At 42.1% G+C, this 17,779-nt stretch overlaps 1 protein-coding gene across 3 annotated transcripts in view; it reads right to left on the reverse strand.

Moving 5' to 3' along the window:
• Positions 1-565: 565 nt before the first annotated feature.
• LOC132398243 (interferon-inducible GTPase 5-like) overlaps positions 566-17,779 on the reverse strand; it is a 28,915-nt gene continuing 11,701 nt past the window's right edge. For all 3 annotated transcript variants that reach the window (XM_059977380.1, XM_059977379.1, XM_059977381.1), the window contains one exon: positions 566-3,623. In XM_059977380.1, coding sequence (XP_059833363.1) covers positions 2,423-3,623 — 1,201 coding nt within the window. In that variant the 3' untranslated portion in view covers positions 566-2,422. The remainder of the gene's footprint in view (positions 3,624-17,779) is intronic.

Consider the following 17,779-nt stretch of genomic DNA (forward strand, 5'->3'; position numbering starts at 1 on the left):
TTGTGATGAAAGTTAAGAAGTTAATGACCACCTTGTACTTTGTGAATTCAAATTCTGTAATCACTTATCTGCGACTAATGTACACTGTGTGACTGAAATCTGCTTTGTAGATGGGTTGGAAAAATAACTATGTTTGTGCTTCCTTGTTCTAAGAATCTTCAAATGTCTGCGTTTGGGAAAGCCAGATATACTGAGCTGAGAACTAAAACTTTAAGGAAATGTACAACCTCTCAAGGACATGCAGTGCAACTTCGCTATTCTAACGAGTTGTAGTTGAGGTTTCCTCCTTTTTCAGATTTAAGTGCTTCTTGTCACGTACGCCTGGGGTATAAATAAGAGTGTAATCTATTGTTGAGCAGTCTCAGAACTCTGCTTTAGGTGTCTGGACTCTCTATGATATCCTGCATCAGTAAAGATTTTCTGAAGTGACTTCACTCCAGGTCCAAGTACTCTTTTCCGTGACAATGTGTTAAGCTCAATCAGAGTTGAAGAGAATACTATGTGAGCTCAATTTACAATTACAATTAATATCTAAAGTTTTGTAAGTTTATTTCAATAACATGTAATTTCTTATGTTATCTTGTGATATTTCTTTTTATATTGTGATTTATTAACAAGTATTAAGAAACAATTGTCATGGTCCAGTTCATGAAATCTGCATTCTGGTTCACGGTCCGGTCCATGGAGTTCAGACTCCAGGTCTTAAGGCTGTCCCTTGCTTCAGTTGGGCTTAATCATAGGCACCTGATGCTCATCTTGGGGCTGGGAATATAAGCGGCTCTGGGGTCGAGTGTGGGTGCTGGTTTGGCTTGTCAGTATCCCCTGGGAGCAACCTGCTGGGGGAAAGCTGGAGCAGCCATTTGTGATCTCTTGGCCTGGTTGAAGGACTACTGTTTCATGAAGCCTTGTTGTCTCTAGTCGGAGCTGTCATTGTCGTACAGATTCGGCTGTTTCAGAGACCAGCTGAGTGGCTGCCTGCCACTCTGAGCTAGATATGGATTTGGCTGTTTCCATAACCAGTCAAGGTTGCTGGCTGCCCTGAGACTTGGAGCCAGCCTGGATTGAGCTCCCTTCCTGTCCTTGCCTCTGTGGGGTAAGTCAGACTGTGCTTGCTGTTACCCTGTGTTGGGATCTGTCCCTTTCTATTCTTGACTCTATGGGGTAAGTCAGGCTGTCTTTGCTGTTATCTTGAGGCAAAACTGTTCTCTTCCCCTCCCTATCTGAATCCCTGACAGTTTCCTTGGCAGTTTGCCTCAGCAGTCATCCCAGCCTGGTGTCCAAGGAAGGGGCCCAGCCCTGTGAAAGCATCCTGGCTCTGTGATTGAAGGAGTACCTTGTCCTGCCCAGGGAAGCCTTGGAGAACACAGTCCTGTAGCCACTTCATGTCCTTGCCTGGTTCTGGGGTCTGAAACCCAGTCAAGTCCCAGGTCCTGTGTCCTTGTCTAGTCTCTGGCTTGGAGTCCAAGCCCAGGCTCCTAGTTCCCTGTTCCTTGTCCTGGTCCTGCTTTCATAGCTCTAGTCTGTGTTCCTGTCCCAGCTCCTAGTCTGTCCAGTCCTGTACTTAAATCTAGTCCAGTCCGGTTCCCAGTACTTCAGTATCTGTGTCTTGCACTTGTGTCCACCTTCAGTGCCCCCCTTTGACAGCAACTTAGAATAATCCTTAATTTATGTGTTATGAGTAATTTACACTGTCCAGAAGTGATCATGTGAAACTCATAGAATCTGCATAATAGAGTATTCTCTAAAATTGTTTGACTATTTCATTTGAGAACTAAATGTGCAAGGCCATCATTGATCTAGGATATTGCCATGAATCTTGACCCAAATTCTCCAAAGATGTTTTTTATTATTTAGAGGTTCTCTTGAATGTAAGTCAAATGTAGCAGGTCAATAAGCAAAGAGTTGCTGTGAACATCTTCCCTGTAAGTTAACATCAAAGGTTAGTACAGGTGGTTGGGGTGGCACTTGACCTTTCAACCAATGGTTTACAACCTTGATACAGACATCTTTTCACTGCACCCAAGTATCAGCTATCATTTTGCCTATGCAATTATATATTATACAAGTAATTGGCTGAGTAATGCAAGGATTATTGAATAGCAACCCACCCAGCTGTGCCTTCTATAGACCAATAGTTATCAAGTACATTTTCTGTGTACACTTCTGAAAGCAGATGCAGCTAATTTTTAATGTTCATCGATAGAGTAGCATTTTGTTAATCTTACAATGGTCTAACAAATGCTGCAGCTTAGAAACTCCCTCCCACCCCCTTAGGTAATTGATAAGAAAAATTGCCAGGAACTAAAGCAGTAGAAGTGAACATTATAGAGTTGAATTACAACAAGATTTGGTGTTAAACCTCATAAAAAATATTAATTATGGTGTGATATAAATTCACTGGGTAGATGCTTATACAGCTCAGTTAATCAGTTTCAAAGGCAACTTTCACCACTCTCTCTGCATTCTCTCTAAGATCATCTAGTGCACAACTCAGTATCTTAAGTGTCATGAGAAATGATGAACCTGCTCCAAAAATGGAACCGATGACTGGCACATGGTGGAGAGCAATTTCCAGAAGGGAAACTGCAGCAGTAGTAGTACCCCAACCTATCTTCATAATTACATCTGGGGTTATGTCCCCCAGCAGTGGAGCTTTTACTGTCGCCTTCAGCTCTTCCACAGGTTTTCCTGCTCTGTTGGCCAGTCTTTGAAGAGAAGCATCATCCAGACCCAGGCATTTCCGGAAGTGGACAATGGCTCCAATCAATATTCCGATATCACAAGCGAGAGAGAAGCCGGGAACTGGGACCGCTCCCAATCCCCCAGAGAGTGTTGCAAACATCCAGATATGTTTACTCAGAATCTTAGATTTCCTCTGAACTATCTCCACACTGAGATTTGGAAGGGCCAGGACAAAGATCCTTTTCTTTACATTGTTGAGATCACCTTCGAGTCCTTCATTTAACCGAATGAAATCAAAATGTTTCGGCTTTTTACCAGATATGAGGAACACAGATGAATCCGGAAACCCTGCCTCTGCCAACCTCCTGACACAGTCATTCTGAATCTTTTTCAGCTCTTCTTCTTCATTAATAACCTTCTTGACTTCCCTCATGTTGTCAAGATCCATGTCAATCTTAGAGCGGACAAAATAGAACCTTTTCCCCAGCCGTTTAATCTCCCTGGCAAGTTTGACATCATTTGCTCTGAATCGACAAGCAGAGATTATGATAAAGAAATCATATCTTTTGAATTGCATTTCTGTGAGATATTTAGCTGCTGTGACTCGTGTAGATCCGATCCCTGGCAGGTCCCAATAGCGAACATTGGGCAGAGTGGGATGTGAGTACCTGGCTGGCTCCTTTGTTGTTTCTGTGATCCCAACTTCAGCTGCTCCCGGATCAGTGTTCCGAAGTCCCCTCATGGCATTGATGAAGGTGGATTTTCCTGCACCTGTTTCTCCCGTCACTGCGACGTTAAACTCTGTTTTGTCCAGATCAGTTAGTTTCTTCTGTATCAGTGGTTTAACTTTTTCAACCCCACCTGTTTCAAAATCAGACTTCAGTTTGCTCAGTTCTTCCTGTGTGAAGAATGACGGGGTCTCAGTCTCTGTCACCTGTTCACTGAAAGAAAATATGTTCCATTAAAGTTCTCAACTGAAACAGCTTCCATTTGCAGTATATTGTATGTCATGGCATTCACAGAACATCTTCATGTCAATCCTAGTAATGGCCAAAGCGCTCTTTGCTGTTAGAATTTGCTAACAAATAGCTATCTATACAGTTTGTATAGTAATGTACATAAGGATAAATAAGTTAATGTTTTGACTTTGCTTAACCACCATTGATTTAACTAATTATAGACATGACATCATGCTTATGAAGCTTGTTGGTCCACAGAGCAGCAACTTCACATTCTTCTACCATTTTGTTTCCGTTTCCATTCACCCATGTTGCTTCACCATGTCATCTCTCCCAGTTGAACAAGGTTATTTAAACTCTTGCCCCTCTAAACTGGTATTGAAGTTAGTGAATGGTGACTTGGAGCACATGAAGCCCTATATTGTGAAGGGCATGGGTAATTGTCTGATAGGGTGCAGAAGAGGAGTGGTTTTCAGAGGTTCCTATGCAGTTGATGCGTTCTGTCGGCAGTACAATGCATCAATGGGAATGGAAACAACTCATTTCAGACCTGGCATGCTTCAATCCTTGATACGCTTTCCATGGATCAGCAATCACTGCACAGGAGCTGCTGGCTCAGCAGTCAGTCTCCACAAAGGGATGAGTTTGAACTGTCGCTCTCCTCAATTCTGATGGAAGCTGATTTTGAAATGCCGAGGCATATGATATTAATAGTGTGGATGGCAATTTATTGGCGTCTTTCAGTTTTTCTGTTTTACTTGTTGCTGATTGGCAGGTTTTTATGGGTGAGGGAGGGGTTTGGTAATTTGGGTCTGATGTTTTTCTTGGCATTTCTCCATGTAAGCAATCTATTAGATTTAGTGTGCGAAGGAGGGGTTGGGTGTTTGTTGTAATCATCAACTTTTTTTTTGTAGGGAAAGCTTGTGGGTTATTGGTTTGAGACCTGTTTGAGTGGTTTGAGATGCCTGGGTAGGAGACCTGTTAGTTTTTGTGTGAGGAAGGGTTTTGGGGGTTTAGGGCTTATGAATTTTGTTTCTTTTTCTTCATGTGGGGGGTGAAAGTGTGGTTTGATGTCTTTTCTTTCAATGACTGCAATTTTTTCTCTTTCATGGCTATCTGGAGAAGAAAAATCTCAGTTGTATTCTGTGTACATACTTTGATAATAAATTGAACTTTTGATACCACAGTCAATCATCTAGTCTCAGCACAATAAGCTCTGAATTATGTTGCAGAGAAATAGTTGAGGGGAAAAGAGGACAGTTTCCAAGAACATGGTCATCTTCAGCTGGCGTAAGTGCTAAAAGCATAGCTGAAATATTCACAAGCATGTTGTTTGATATACAGGTCTATGCCACCACGGAACCTGGACACAGACACTTCCATTCACTCTACATGATACCAACAAAGGGAAGATGGCAATACATAAATATAAAGGCAATGAGAACAAGCAACTTCCAAGATATAGTACAGAAGACCTTCGCTCTAAAACTAGCTTTCAATGCAGGCATCTACACAAGCCAGAACTTTGCTCAGGTGTGTCAAATCCAGTACGGCTAATAACATCAAATCTGTAAAATATAAAAGATCACAAAGTAATGGGCCTTGCCACGATCGGGCTCTCAGGAAGCACTTATTCACAGCCCACCTTTGCCTAATTTGGATTTTTCCAGGACAATTGTATCTTCAAACCTCATTTTCAACTTAGCTCAATTGTGGACATGAAAACTGCTTCCCATACATAATGAAAACTCTCCTTGATCCCAGGCTAAAAATTCATTGAGTACAGCAAAAAAGAACCACAATCTTTCAGCAGGCACCAAGAAGAATTCATACCAACTGTTAGTGATGTAGTCCATATAAACTGGAGTTTGGAATAGCAATAGTGAGATCTGTATGGGGGGAGAGTAAATCTGCAAATCTACTTGTGTGTGACTTTCACGAGGCAATAAAAAGTGAGGTTTAAGCAGAACTGCCATTATTGAGGAATTGAGGTTTTGGTGGGAACAGGTGGACACCAAAGTCCTGGAGGGGATTTTGGTTTGGCTTTGTGAGTGGGTCAGTGGAGTAGTCCAGGGTCTTTGGTAAGGAAATACAGGTGAGTAGCTTGAGTATGAGCAAAGGTCACAGGTATATATAATGTATCTAGGGTTCCTATGATATTTGTACAGTACTGTACATAAATACTTAAGTAAAAGGATACCCAGTTACAAATTAAGTAAAATACTGATGCAGGAGCAGGTGATGTGGGAGCTGGTGCACCCCATCGTGGTTCCTTGTGACCAAATCTGCAGCAAGTGTGAGTTATTCGAGGAACTTGTGCTCAAATATGAGGAGCTGGAATCTGAGCTTTAAACACCGTGATGCATCAGGGAGGGAGAGTGTCACCTGGGCACTAATTGCTCTGTGATTATGGGCATGAGGTTGTGACTGCAAGTGAAGCACTTGAGAGAGGGAGGGTCCAAGAGGGAGTGCTGGAGGAGTCTCAGCCCCTGAACTTGCCCCACACACAAAATGCTGGAAGAATGCAGTAGGCCAGGCAGCATCTATGGAAGAAAGTACAGTAGACATTTAGGGCTGAAACCCTTCAACAGGACTGCATGGGTCTGGTACACTTCATCTGAATTGCAGAGAAATTTGGCATGGGAAGGGGTCAGTTTCAATTTTATTCGTCCATGTGGATAGCAGCGAAGTAGGAAGAATAAGGTAGGAGGTTCCATAGAGGGAATTTAAGAAGCCACAGACTAGATTAAAAGGCAGGAACAAGAGGATTGCTATCTGAGCAACATGCAAACTTGCACAGGGTAATCAGATCAGAAAGCTAAATGTGTTGTCAAAGTTTGATGTGGAAGAAGTGGGTTTGAACTTGTGGAACGAGTTTTGGAGAAAGGGAGCTGTTCCAATGGTTCAGGCTCCACCTGAACAATGCTGGGACCAGGGTCCTGACAAATCACATGGCTAAGGCTGTGGTTAGGGCTTTAAACTAAATAGTAGTGGCTGGTTTAACATGCTGGAAGCGTGAGAATAACATTAAAGGAACGGAGAATGTAGGAGAATTTACAGAAATCTCCAGAATAATTAATAAGATAAAGTTTAGAAAGGGATAAGTAATCATCTTTGGACAACATGGAGATAAAATTGAAAACAGTAGTGAATACAGTACTGAATCTGTTATATTTGAATACATGATGTATATATAATAAAGTAGATGACCTGATAGCACAATTACAAATTGCCAGGTACAATGTGGGCATCACTGGGTTATAGCTGAAAGATCACAGCTGGGAGCTTAACAACCAAGGATGCACTTCATTTTGAAAGGACAGGCAGCTAAGCAGAGAGGTTAGGAAGGCTTTATTGGTTAAAACAAATAAATCAAGTCACTTAAAAAAGAGAGCATATGATAGGAAGATGGAGAATACTTGTTGGTAGAGTTAGGAATCTGTAAGGGTATATCAAAAAAAAGACCCCGATGGGAGCTAAATAGAGGCCTCCAAACGGAAGCAATGGTGTGCGGTACAAGTCAAGTCACTTTTATTGTCATTTCGACCATTACTGCTGGTACAGTGCGTAGTGAAAATGAGGCAACGTTTCTCAGGACCATGGTGTTACATGACACAGTACAAAAACTAGACTGAACAATGTAAATAAATAAATAAATAAATAAAAACAACACAGAGAGAGCTACACTAGACTACAGACCTACACAGGAATGCATGAAGTGCACAAAAACAGTGCAGGCATTACGATAAATAATAAACAGGACAGTAGGGCAAGGTGTTAGTCCAGGCTTCAGGTATTGAGGAGTCTGACAGCTTGGGGGAAGAAACTGTTACATAACAACAACAGACACAAAATGTTGATGGAACACAGCAGGCCAGGCAGCATCTATAGGGAGAAGTGCTGTCGACATTTCGGGCCAAGACCCTTCACCAGGACTAACCGAAAGGAAAGATGGTAAGAGATTTGAAACTGTTACATAGTTTGGTCGTGAGAGCCCGAATGCTTTGGAGTCTTTTCCCAGACAGCAGGAGGGAGAAGAGATTGTATGAGCATTGCATGGGGTCCTTCATAAGGCTGTTTCCTTTGTGGATGCAGTGTGTAGAGTAATGCAATGGGAATTGCAATGGGAGATAGGAAAGGGTAATGTTATGGTCTAGGGAGATTAAGATATGCAGGTTTATTGGAAAATCACTTTGGTACTGGATCCGAAGAGAAGGAATTTGTAGAATGCCTAAAAAAAAAAATGGCTTTTTCAAGCAACTTCTGGTCGTGAGGGAAAAGACAAATCTGGATTGGGTGTTGCATTGTCAATCAGATTTGATTAAGGGGCCTCAGGTAAAGGAACCTTTAGGAGACAGTCATCCTACTAGTATAGAACACATCTGCAGTTTGAGAAGGAGAAGATAAAATTGGATGTATCACTAATGGAGTTAAATAAAGGAAAATAGAAGCATGAGAGAAGAGTTGGCCAAAGTTCCTCTGAAGGCGATACTAGCAGGGAAGATAGAACAGTAATGGCTGGAGTTTCAGGGAATAATTAGAGCACAAGACATAAGAGAAGAATTAGATATATTTGCCCCTACAAGTTTGCACTGCCATAACTGATCCATTTCCCTTTCAACTCAATTCTCCTGCCTTCTACCCATAGCTTCCATGCCCTGACTAAACAAGAACCACCTCCATAAATACACCCAACAACCTGGCTTGCACAGATGCCTGTGGTAATGAATTTTGGGTAAAGAAATTCCTCCTCATCTACATTGTAAATTAACGCCCTTCTATTCTGACTCTATGCCCTTTGGTCTAGACACCCCCCCAACCATAGAAAACATCTTCTCCATGTCTATTATATCGAAGCATTTCAACATTCAATACAATTCAATAACATTCACCCTCATTCTTCTAAATTCCAGCAAATACAGACTCGCAGCCATCAAGCGCTCCTCAAACATTCATCCTTTCATTCCTAGAATCATTCTCATGAACTTTCTCTAAGCCTTTTCCAGTGTCAGCACATCCTTTTTTAAATAAACGGTCCAAAACTTCTCACAATACATAAAGGGGGCTTCACCAATGCCTTGTTAGGCTTCAGCATTACATCCTTGGTTTTATATTCTGGGCCTTTCAAAATGAATGCTAGCACTGCATTTGCTTTCCTCGACACGGACTCAACCTTCAAACTAACCTTTAGGGAATCCATCCCAATGACTCCCAATATTTGGATTTTCTCCCCATTTATAACATAGTCTATACTTTTATTGTTATTACCAAAGCACATGACCACATACTTGCTGAAGCTGTATTCCATTTGCTAATTCTTCACCTATTTGCCTAATTGGTTTAAGTCCTTCTCATGATAAATAGGCAGAACTCTGAATAGTTTCCTGAATGGAAATCTTGACAGACATATCTGTTGGAATTGTTTGAGAAAATAACAGGCACGATAGATAAAGGAGAGACAGTACATGTTGTTTACTTGCATTTTCAGAAGGCCTTTGACAAGATGCTGCATAGAAGGCTGGAAACAAGATGAGCTAAGATCCCAGGAAAAAAAAACTAGCACAAATAGATGATTGGTTGACTGCCATAAAATAAAGAGTGGGAATAAAGGTAATACATAAAATGGGCAAAGAAGTGGCAGATAGAATACAGTGTAGTGAAGTGTATGGTCATGCATTTTGGTAGCAGGAATAAAGGGGAAGACTATTTGTAAACATAGAACAAATTAATAAATCAGAGGAGCAAAGAGACTTTGGTGTCCCTGTGCAGGAATCCCTAACAGTTAACGTGCAGGTTAAGTCAGTGGTAAGGAAGGTAAATGCAATGTTAGTATTGATTTTGAGAGGACTAGAATAATTATAGGAAGGATGTGACGCAGAGGCTTTATATGGCATTGATCAAACCGTACTTGGAGTAGTGTGAGCAGTTTTTGGGCCCTGTATCTCTGAATGGATTTGCTAGTATTGTAGAGGGGCCAGAGGATATTTATGAAGATGTCCCAGGGAATGAAAGAGTTAATGTCTGAGAAATGGTTGGTAGCTCTGGGCCTGTATTCATGAGAGTTTAGAAGAATTGTGGAGAGTTTACCAAATAATGAAAGCCTGGTTATGGTGGATACAGAGGAGACATTTCCAGTAACTCCAGCGTCCGTTTCCACAGGTCACAGCCTTCGAACACAAGGCCATCCATTTAGAATGGAGAAGAGGAATCTTTTTAGTCAGAGGATGGTGAATCTGTGAAATTCAATGCCACAGACAGTAGTGGAAGCAATGTCATTGGGTATACAGTATTTAAAGTGGAAGTTGACTAGCTCTTGATTAGTAAGGTCATAAAAGATCAGGGAGAGAAAGCAGGAGAATGGGGTTGAGAAAAATAATAATTCCATTATGATTGAATGGCAGAGCAGACACGATGGGGTAAATTCTGCTCCTATGCCTTATGGTCTAAACAATGATGGTTGTGTTTGTTGCTCTTTTGCATCTTCATTTGTTCTGCATTTTCTTCTCCTTTCCAAGACAGTAAGTTATCCATCCCACTGAGTAGACTGGCCCTCAGCAATATCTTCATTCCACTTAATTCGAAGCAACCTATTATTCATTTCATGCCTGTCTATCAACTGAGACAACCTTTTATTTACCTTCAACTAACCTACAAACCAACTGTTTACATTGGCCAACTAACATTACAACTTGTATTTTGTTGAGAAATGAGAGAAATCGCAGCAGCTCAGTAAACCCATTTGATCACAAAGAGAATGTTCCAATTTCTGAGGACAGAACCAAGGCAAAGGATTGAACCAGAGATGCAGGTTGTTACAGATGATTCAACTCATTGCCAAGCCAACCATCTTTAGTGCCTTATGGATGACTTCCTTTCACTACAGGGTCAAAAGTTTGATCTTTGCTGAAGGACAAAATTCAATTTCACTCACAATGAAAATATACCATTTCCTACCTCCATATAACGTAACAACAGACAGTGAAGTGACTCTATGGTACTTCAGTTAAGGCAGCTGGCTCATGCATCCAGTAAAGTGGGTTTAATTCTTTCTGTATTGTTTGGATGGAGATTGCGATCTTTCTCTGTGACAATCTGTTTCCCATGGGCCACTCACTCTCCCCTACATTCAAAAGAATCCATTGGGTGATGAGGTGACTGGGAACATGTTGGCCTGATGAAAGATATATAACAGAAGGAATAAAAGGTTGACTGTTCTGGAGCTATGAAAAATCTCATGGCCTGAATATTTCCAGATTCTTAAGTCACCAAGTCAATTAGAAATAACAGAGAGAGAGTGACTTGAAAATATGAAAGGGGTAAGAAGCATTCAGGTAGAGAATAACCAAAACAGTGGTGAAACTCATTCAACTAAAAAATCTCCAGAGGAGAATCTAAGCACTTCATTTCAGTATTGTAGCTAAATTCCTCACTGATCAAGTATTTGGCAAGACCAGAAAAATGAAAATGGTGGTCAGAAGAGGAATCAATAAGGTCAAAGTCCTGACATTGTTGGCCAGAAGGAACTACAGTCTAATCAAGGACAGGGGAAGCAGACAAACCAGTTGTCTTTGTTCCCCCCCCCCCCCCAATTTGTGGACTTTGAACTGATTTTTGCTCTTGGATAATCTAATAAGAGCAACTTAATGTGGACACAGGATGCTTCAGGTAATGACTGCGAAACCTAAGGCCATTCTCAAAGAAGTAGCTGTTTGAATTGATTATTGCTCTAGGACTATCTAATCAGAGCAACTGAATGTGGACAAGAGGAACTTCAGGTAATTACCTGCTAAATTTGAGACCCTTCTTGGAGGAGTAGCTACTTATTATGTGAAATGCCAGACCTACCAAACAAGCAATTGGTAATTTCATCACTCTGTCTGAGTTGCCTCATTTAACGGGTTTCGACCAGTCAGAGTTGAAAGACTGAAACACATAAGGCTGGGGTGGCAGAACCATGAAACAATATTGATTGTGGCCCTCTACAATGACCAGTAAGAAGGTGACTCAGGTAGGTCAGGTGACCATGAGCCAATGAGATGGAGATCCAACAGTTCAATTGATGAGGAACACTATAAGAGTCAGGAGCAAAGACACAGGGGTGATAACTCTCCAGCAGCCAGAGATCAACCATTGTGGATAAGGAGGATGCCACGGACAAGTGAAGATCGGGACTTTGAGGAATGCCTGGCCAGCGTCAACTCCTTTCCCGTGTAATACCTTTTCTCTTCTTTGACTGTTCAGGGATTCTAGGAGGATGCACACAGTTAGGAGATTTGTGAACCCACATGCTTTTTAGTTGAGACAAAAGTTATCTGTCTGTAAATACAGATCTCTGTGCCTCTGATCATTATTACAAGGGGTAATTCTTGTAACAGAATTGGCGTCCATGGGTGGGGTATCGAAAATAAATCTTTGTTCAGCGGGAGACTCGAGTCGGACCACGTGAGTGAGGTACAGAGAAGTCTGGCACCGGGGAGATGGGCGTTACCAACCCAGGATGAAAAATACAGGAAATTCTGCAAGTCCAGAGGAATTAGATTGTTTTGATTGGAGAGGATGCCTCCAGAAATACATGTTGGGGAAATGGTCACAACATGAAGAGTCACACCCTGGCTGTGTAGGGAAAACTGCTGGAGACGCCCTGTGGAAAATTGCTCAAGGGAAGCTATTGAGCAGGAAGTTTAAACAATTACAAAACCAGCCAACTATTTGGCTGTTTAATTGAGGATTTGTTAGAATAATGACAAAATGCTAAGGCAGAATGGCACAAATTAGAATCAGAAAACAAATGTCGTCATAAAGCAGAAGCCGAGTGAGATAGGTTAAGGTAGGAAATTTTAGAATATCAGCATCAAGTAGAAGCCAAGCAAGAAAGGTTAGAAGGTGAACACAAAAGGCTCCAAAAGGAACTGGAAACATTTAGAGAAAGGGTTACTGATATACAGGGTCATAGAAGCATGGTCGATGCATATGAACCAGTTTCAATTGAAGTGTGAGAGCTTACTTAATGAAAAAAGTAAACTAGAGGAAGTAACCAAATTGGTGAAGGAGGAACTGGAAGTATTAAGGAAACCGTGCAGTGATTTAAAAACAGCTATGAGTGTGATTCAGAAATCAACACAGGAATGGAAGGGTAACACTAACGATCATGCAAAGTGTTTCAAGCAGATTCAAAACTTGCAGGACCAACTTGCTGCACAGCAAGGAATAATATGTGCTTTGGATCTGAAAAGGGGGTGGAAGCTAAATATGGAGACATTGATTGACATGATTTAGCAAATGAAGCTACTAGATAAGGTTACAATAATTATGAAGCATTATTTTCCGAGGATCTGCCACCAACACCCTACCAACAGGAGCCAGTGCTATCGTCTGCACGATTGGCACCCCTTGTTACTATCAGGGAGGGGGGAGCAGGGGGAGCAAATCCAAATCAGAATATAACATACACCACACTGTTTAGAGATATTGCTAAAGATATCGGGACATGTATGCTCGGAGACTATCCTCGAGAGCTTTTCCAAACCACTAGTCAGAGTAATACATGGCCTAGATGACTCCGAGGAAAGGAAACTGATTATAATGATTTTGCATCCAAATATACACTCAGCTTTGCCAACGACATGGTGGGGGAACCAAAGAACACAATATTGACTGTTATGTGTGTTAACAGAGGGGACCCAGTAGATGCATTAGCCAAGTGTTACCAGAGGAGAGGTGAACATTCCACTGTATTTGCATTTCGTTTATGGATGGTGTTCCAAGGGGTTTATGGAACAGCATTAGATCGAGTTCAGTTTGGACCAAAGGCCTCAAACAGATGATTGAGGACACTGGTATCTCACTGTATAGGTGAATCTGATAAGGCACTGGAAATATTTGATCCTTCTGAACCCATACATACTGAGGCATGGGTACTGAGGAAAATGAATGGAGTGTGGGGAAAGGAGATGCAAAGACCATCTAAACTCTAATAGGATGGTGATAGCTGTTAAAAGTCAGGCAACTACCTGGAGAAATGAGGGCAGGGGATCCACGCCGAGTGCTTCCCTGCCACGTTGTCAAGGGGCAAGGAAGGGCAGAGGAAATGGAACAGGGCCAGTAATAGGGAGAACTTAAGGTGGAGTAATTAAATGTTATAACCATGGTCAAGAGAGACACTTTACGAGAGAATGTCTGAACCTGAGACAAGAAAACAGCCATGTGGTTTGCCCTTGGAGGGGTCAGAAAAATGGAGCCCACAAAATAACAAAGGTGGAGACACCACCATCCAGGGAATTGTACCCTGAGCTTCAATGACGGTGTCAGGCCTCACCAACATGGATGTGTGACACAAGGCAGGATGAAACTGGAAGACCTCTAGTGAGTCATAGGGTCAGAGGCCCTGTTATCTTTTTATGGGACACTGGAGGATCCCTGACCACTGTCAACACCACTAATTGTCATGGTCCGGTCCATGAAATCCACATTCCAGTTCACGGTCCAGTTCATCGATCCTTATTCCGGTTTTTCCTGTTTTCCCTGGTACCATTGGTGTATCTTAATTGATGCACCTGATTCTCATTTTGCGCTGGCATATAAATACCTCTGCAAACTGAGGATTCCTGGCCAGACTTGTCCCTTCCCTTCCCTTCTGTAAACTTGCCTGAGGCCTTGCCTGCCCAGGAGATCTGCATCCTGCCCAAGAATTAGGCTCTGTGTTTCCTGTCTCCCAAGACCTAGTCAAGGCTTCGTGTTCTCATCCCGTCAATGAGTCTCATCCCATCCATGTGTCTTGTCCTGTCCTGTAGCCACGCCATGACCTGTACCCACATCTTGTCCTCGCCTAGACCCGGGTTCCTAGTTCCAACCAAGACCTAGGTTCTGGGTCCTTGTCCAGGCTCTGTTCTGGAGTACCGTGTTCCCTGTCCAAGTCTGAGCTTCGTGTCCTCATCCAGTTCTGGTGCCTCTTCCTGTCCAAACCAAGTCCTAGAACCTTGTCTTGTCCAAGTCATGGCTTTGTATTCTCGTCCTGTCCATGTGCCTTGTCCTGTGCAGGAGTTCCACCTCCAGTCCTGTAGCCACGTCTCGACCTCGCCTAGATCCGGGGTCCGAGCCCAAGTCAAGACTCAGGTTCCGGGTCCCTGTCCAGTCTGTGGCTCAGAGTCCTAGCCCAGGCACCTAGTTCCAAGTTCCTTGTCCTGGTCCCACATTCCTTGTCTTAGTCCTAGCCCTGGCCCTGAATCCTAGTCTCATCCAGGGCAGATGGTGCATCAAATTATTGCACAAAACTCGGGGGCATTTGCATGGCACAAGCATGACTGCGGAAAGATGGCTGACATTGTGTGTATACAAGGTCCCAACTTGAAACCACAGAAGCAATATAGGTTTCCAAAAAAAGCAGAGGAAGATGTAGGTAAGATACAGAGATGGTATAACAAGGGGCACTGAGGCCAGCAGCCTCCGTGAATAACTTACCAATATGGCCAATGAGGAAACCAGATGGTAGTTGGAGGTTGACAATAGACTATCGAGAGCTGAGTAAAGTAACCCCGTTCACAGCCCTAACTGTAGCAACTAACTCATAGACTGTGGTCAAATAAAATGAAAGAGCACAATGATTCAGTTTTAGACATAAATAATGGATTTTGGTTGACCCCACTAGAACGAGAGTGTCAATACAAGTTTGCATTTATCATTCAGGTTCAGCAGTATACATGGACTGTCCTGCCATAGGAGTTCCATAGTTCCCCATCTATATTTCTCCAGTGCTTAGGGAAGGGGTTAAAACACTTTTCAAAACCCGAGTGCTTGGTACAATATGTAAATAATCTACTTTTTCAGACTGAAACCAAGCAGGAACTTTGTCAGCTATTGACAGAACTGCTGCAATTATTACTTGCATTGGGAACAAAGGTATACCCTAAAAGAGAACAGGTGATGAAACAGCAAGTTAGTTATTTGGGAATGATCTTGACCTGGGAAAAAGAGAAATGGATAAGTAAAGAGTAGAATCAGTTATGAAACTCCCCTATTCCCTGAGACCTAAAAGAGCTATAGTCCTTTCTGGGGCTGCTAGGCTACTGTAAGGATCACATTGATGGATTTTCCACTAAAGCAGTTCCTTTAATGGAGTTACTGAAAAAGAATGTGGCATGGGAATGAAAATCAGGACAGATCAAGCCATCACTGCTCTGAAGCAAGCGTTGGCCACTGCACTTGCTTTAAAAACTCCAAATTTGAATGGGCCATTCTCATTGCAAGTGGCTACAAATGATACCACACTCTCAGCCATGCTATTAGAGGAGACACATGGGAAGTTAAGACCAGTAGTGCATACATCACACATGCTCTCACCAGTAGAACAGGGGTATAATGTAAGTGAAAAACACTTGTTCGCTGTTTTCTGGGCTTTACAATGTTTTGCCTACATAGAGTGAGATGTAATCCACTTACAAGACTGACAGAACATATCCCTATACAATGACTGTTAGATAGAAGAATTAAAAATGGTTCAGTAAGCCACAACAGAATTGCTCGATGGACATTGCAGCTGCAAGGAAGAAATATTAATGTAAAACAAGTAAACACTACCTCCATGTTAGCCGATAATCTGGTGTACCAAGGAAGTGAACATGAGTGTCAAGTTATGAGAGCAAATGAACCCAAAGTACCAATTGTATCAAAAAAACAGGAAGGAGTGGAAGCAGGTCTGATAAAGTAATGCCTGAAAATAAAAATACAACGGAAAAAGAAAAGCCCCATTTTAATTATTTTTGTAGGTCGCTCCTGATCAGTACAGGATTGTGAGAAGAGAATTGGGTGTGGCATATATGTAGACGGTGAACATGGTCAGGAATTATATAGTATAGCTTTAAGGTTACCCAAAACCATAAGTGCACAGGCAGCAGAATTGGCCTGAGTATGTGATCAACCAGCCAGAATGTTTTCTGCCAGGGTCAGTCATACACTCTGTTAGCCTATACGTTTGTAATAGCCTTACAGAATATTTGCCTCTGTGGGAAGCCAGAAGGTTTGTTTCAGCTGACGGGAAACCCTTCCCATCTGCTGCTTTATTAAAATGCATATTTAAGAGGTAAAGGGAAAGGAATATGGAGTCATAAAGCTGAAAGCCTGCTCTAAATTATCTCCCGAGGGAAAGACTGACAAATTGGCAAGGCAAGGTGCTTTACTTGGGCAGGAATGGCAACCACAGATTGGGGAGATTGGGAGGCAGAAAGAACAACAGATAAAGGTTATGGATTTAACAGAGGAGCAGTAGAAAGATAATGAATTTTAAAAATTGATAGAGGGTGCAGCGTTGAAAGATACAAAGAGCATAAAGGAGTGTTTGTCAAAGATGGAGTTGACCTTCATGAAGGAAAGCTTGTGATTCCATAGGGAGGAAGAAACCAGATGATCCATTGGTACCATGAAATATGGGGACACCAATGTGCTGAAGGCACCCTGGAAAAAAAGAAAGGAGGTGTGTTGGCAGCCTAGGATGAAGGATGATGTGGAGCATTATGTCAAAAAATACTTGATTTGTGCACAATATAATCCTGAAAGAAATGTAAAGAAAGGAGCCCTTTGACACACCAAACCAGTGGAAGGGCCTTGAACTAATTTGCAGATAAATTATGTTGGCCACTTGCCAGTCACCTCAGGAGGATACAAATACAGTATATTCTGATAGTAATAGAAACCTTTATGACGTGGGTGGAAGCTTTCTCGGCTAAGACAAACACAGCAAGAGGCCATGCAAAAATCTTATTGGAACGGATATTCACTCGCTGGGGACTACCCTGGAGTAGCGAATTGGATCAAGACACACACTTCATGGCCTAGGTAATTCAAGATGTCATGGCACTTTTAGGGATTAAGCAGAGATTTCCAACAACTTATAGACCACAGTCAAGTAGAATTGTGAAAAGGATGAATCAAACACTAAAAAATATGATTGCACAAATGGTGCGACAACATGGACCATGAACAACATGGCAAGTAGTTTTGCCTTGTGCCTTGCTAATAATAAGGAATACAGTGACATCATCAACTGGTTAAGTCCCGTATAAATTCATGACCGGAACAGACACGACAGGATTGGAGGAGTTGTTAGGATTAGATTTGTCAGAACCCAAAATCAACAGGATTGTATC

Source organism: Hypanus sabinus, chromosome 8 (assembly GCF_030144855.1).
Source record: "Hypanus sabinus isolate sHypSab1 chromosome 8, sHypSab1.hap1, whole genome shotgun sequence".
NCBI classification, from domain to species: Eukaryota; Metazoa; Chordata; class Chondrichthyes; order Myliobatiformes; family Dasyatidae; genus Hypanus; species Hypanus sabinus.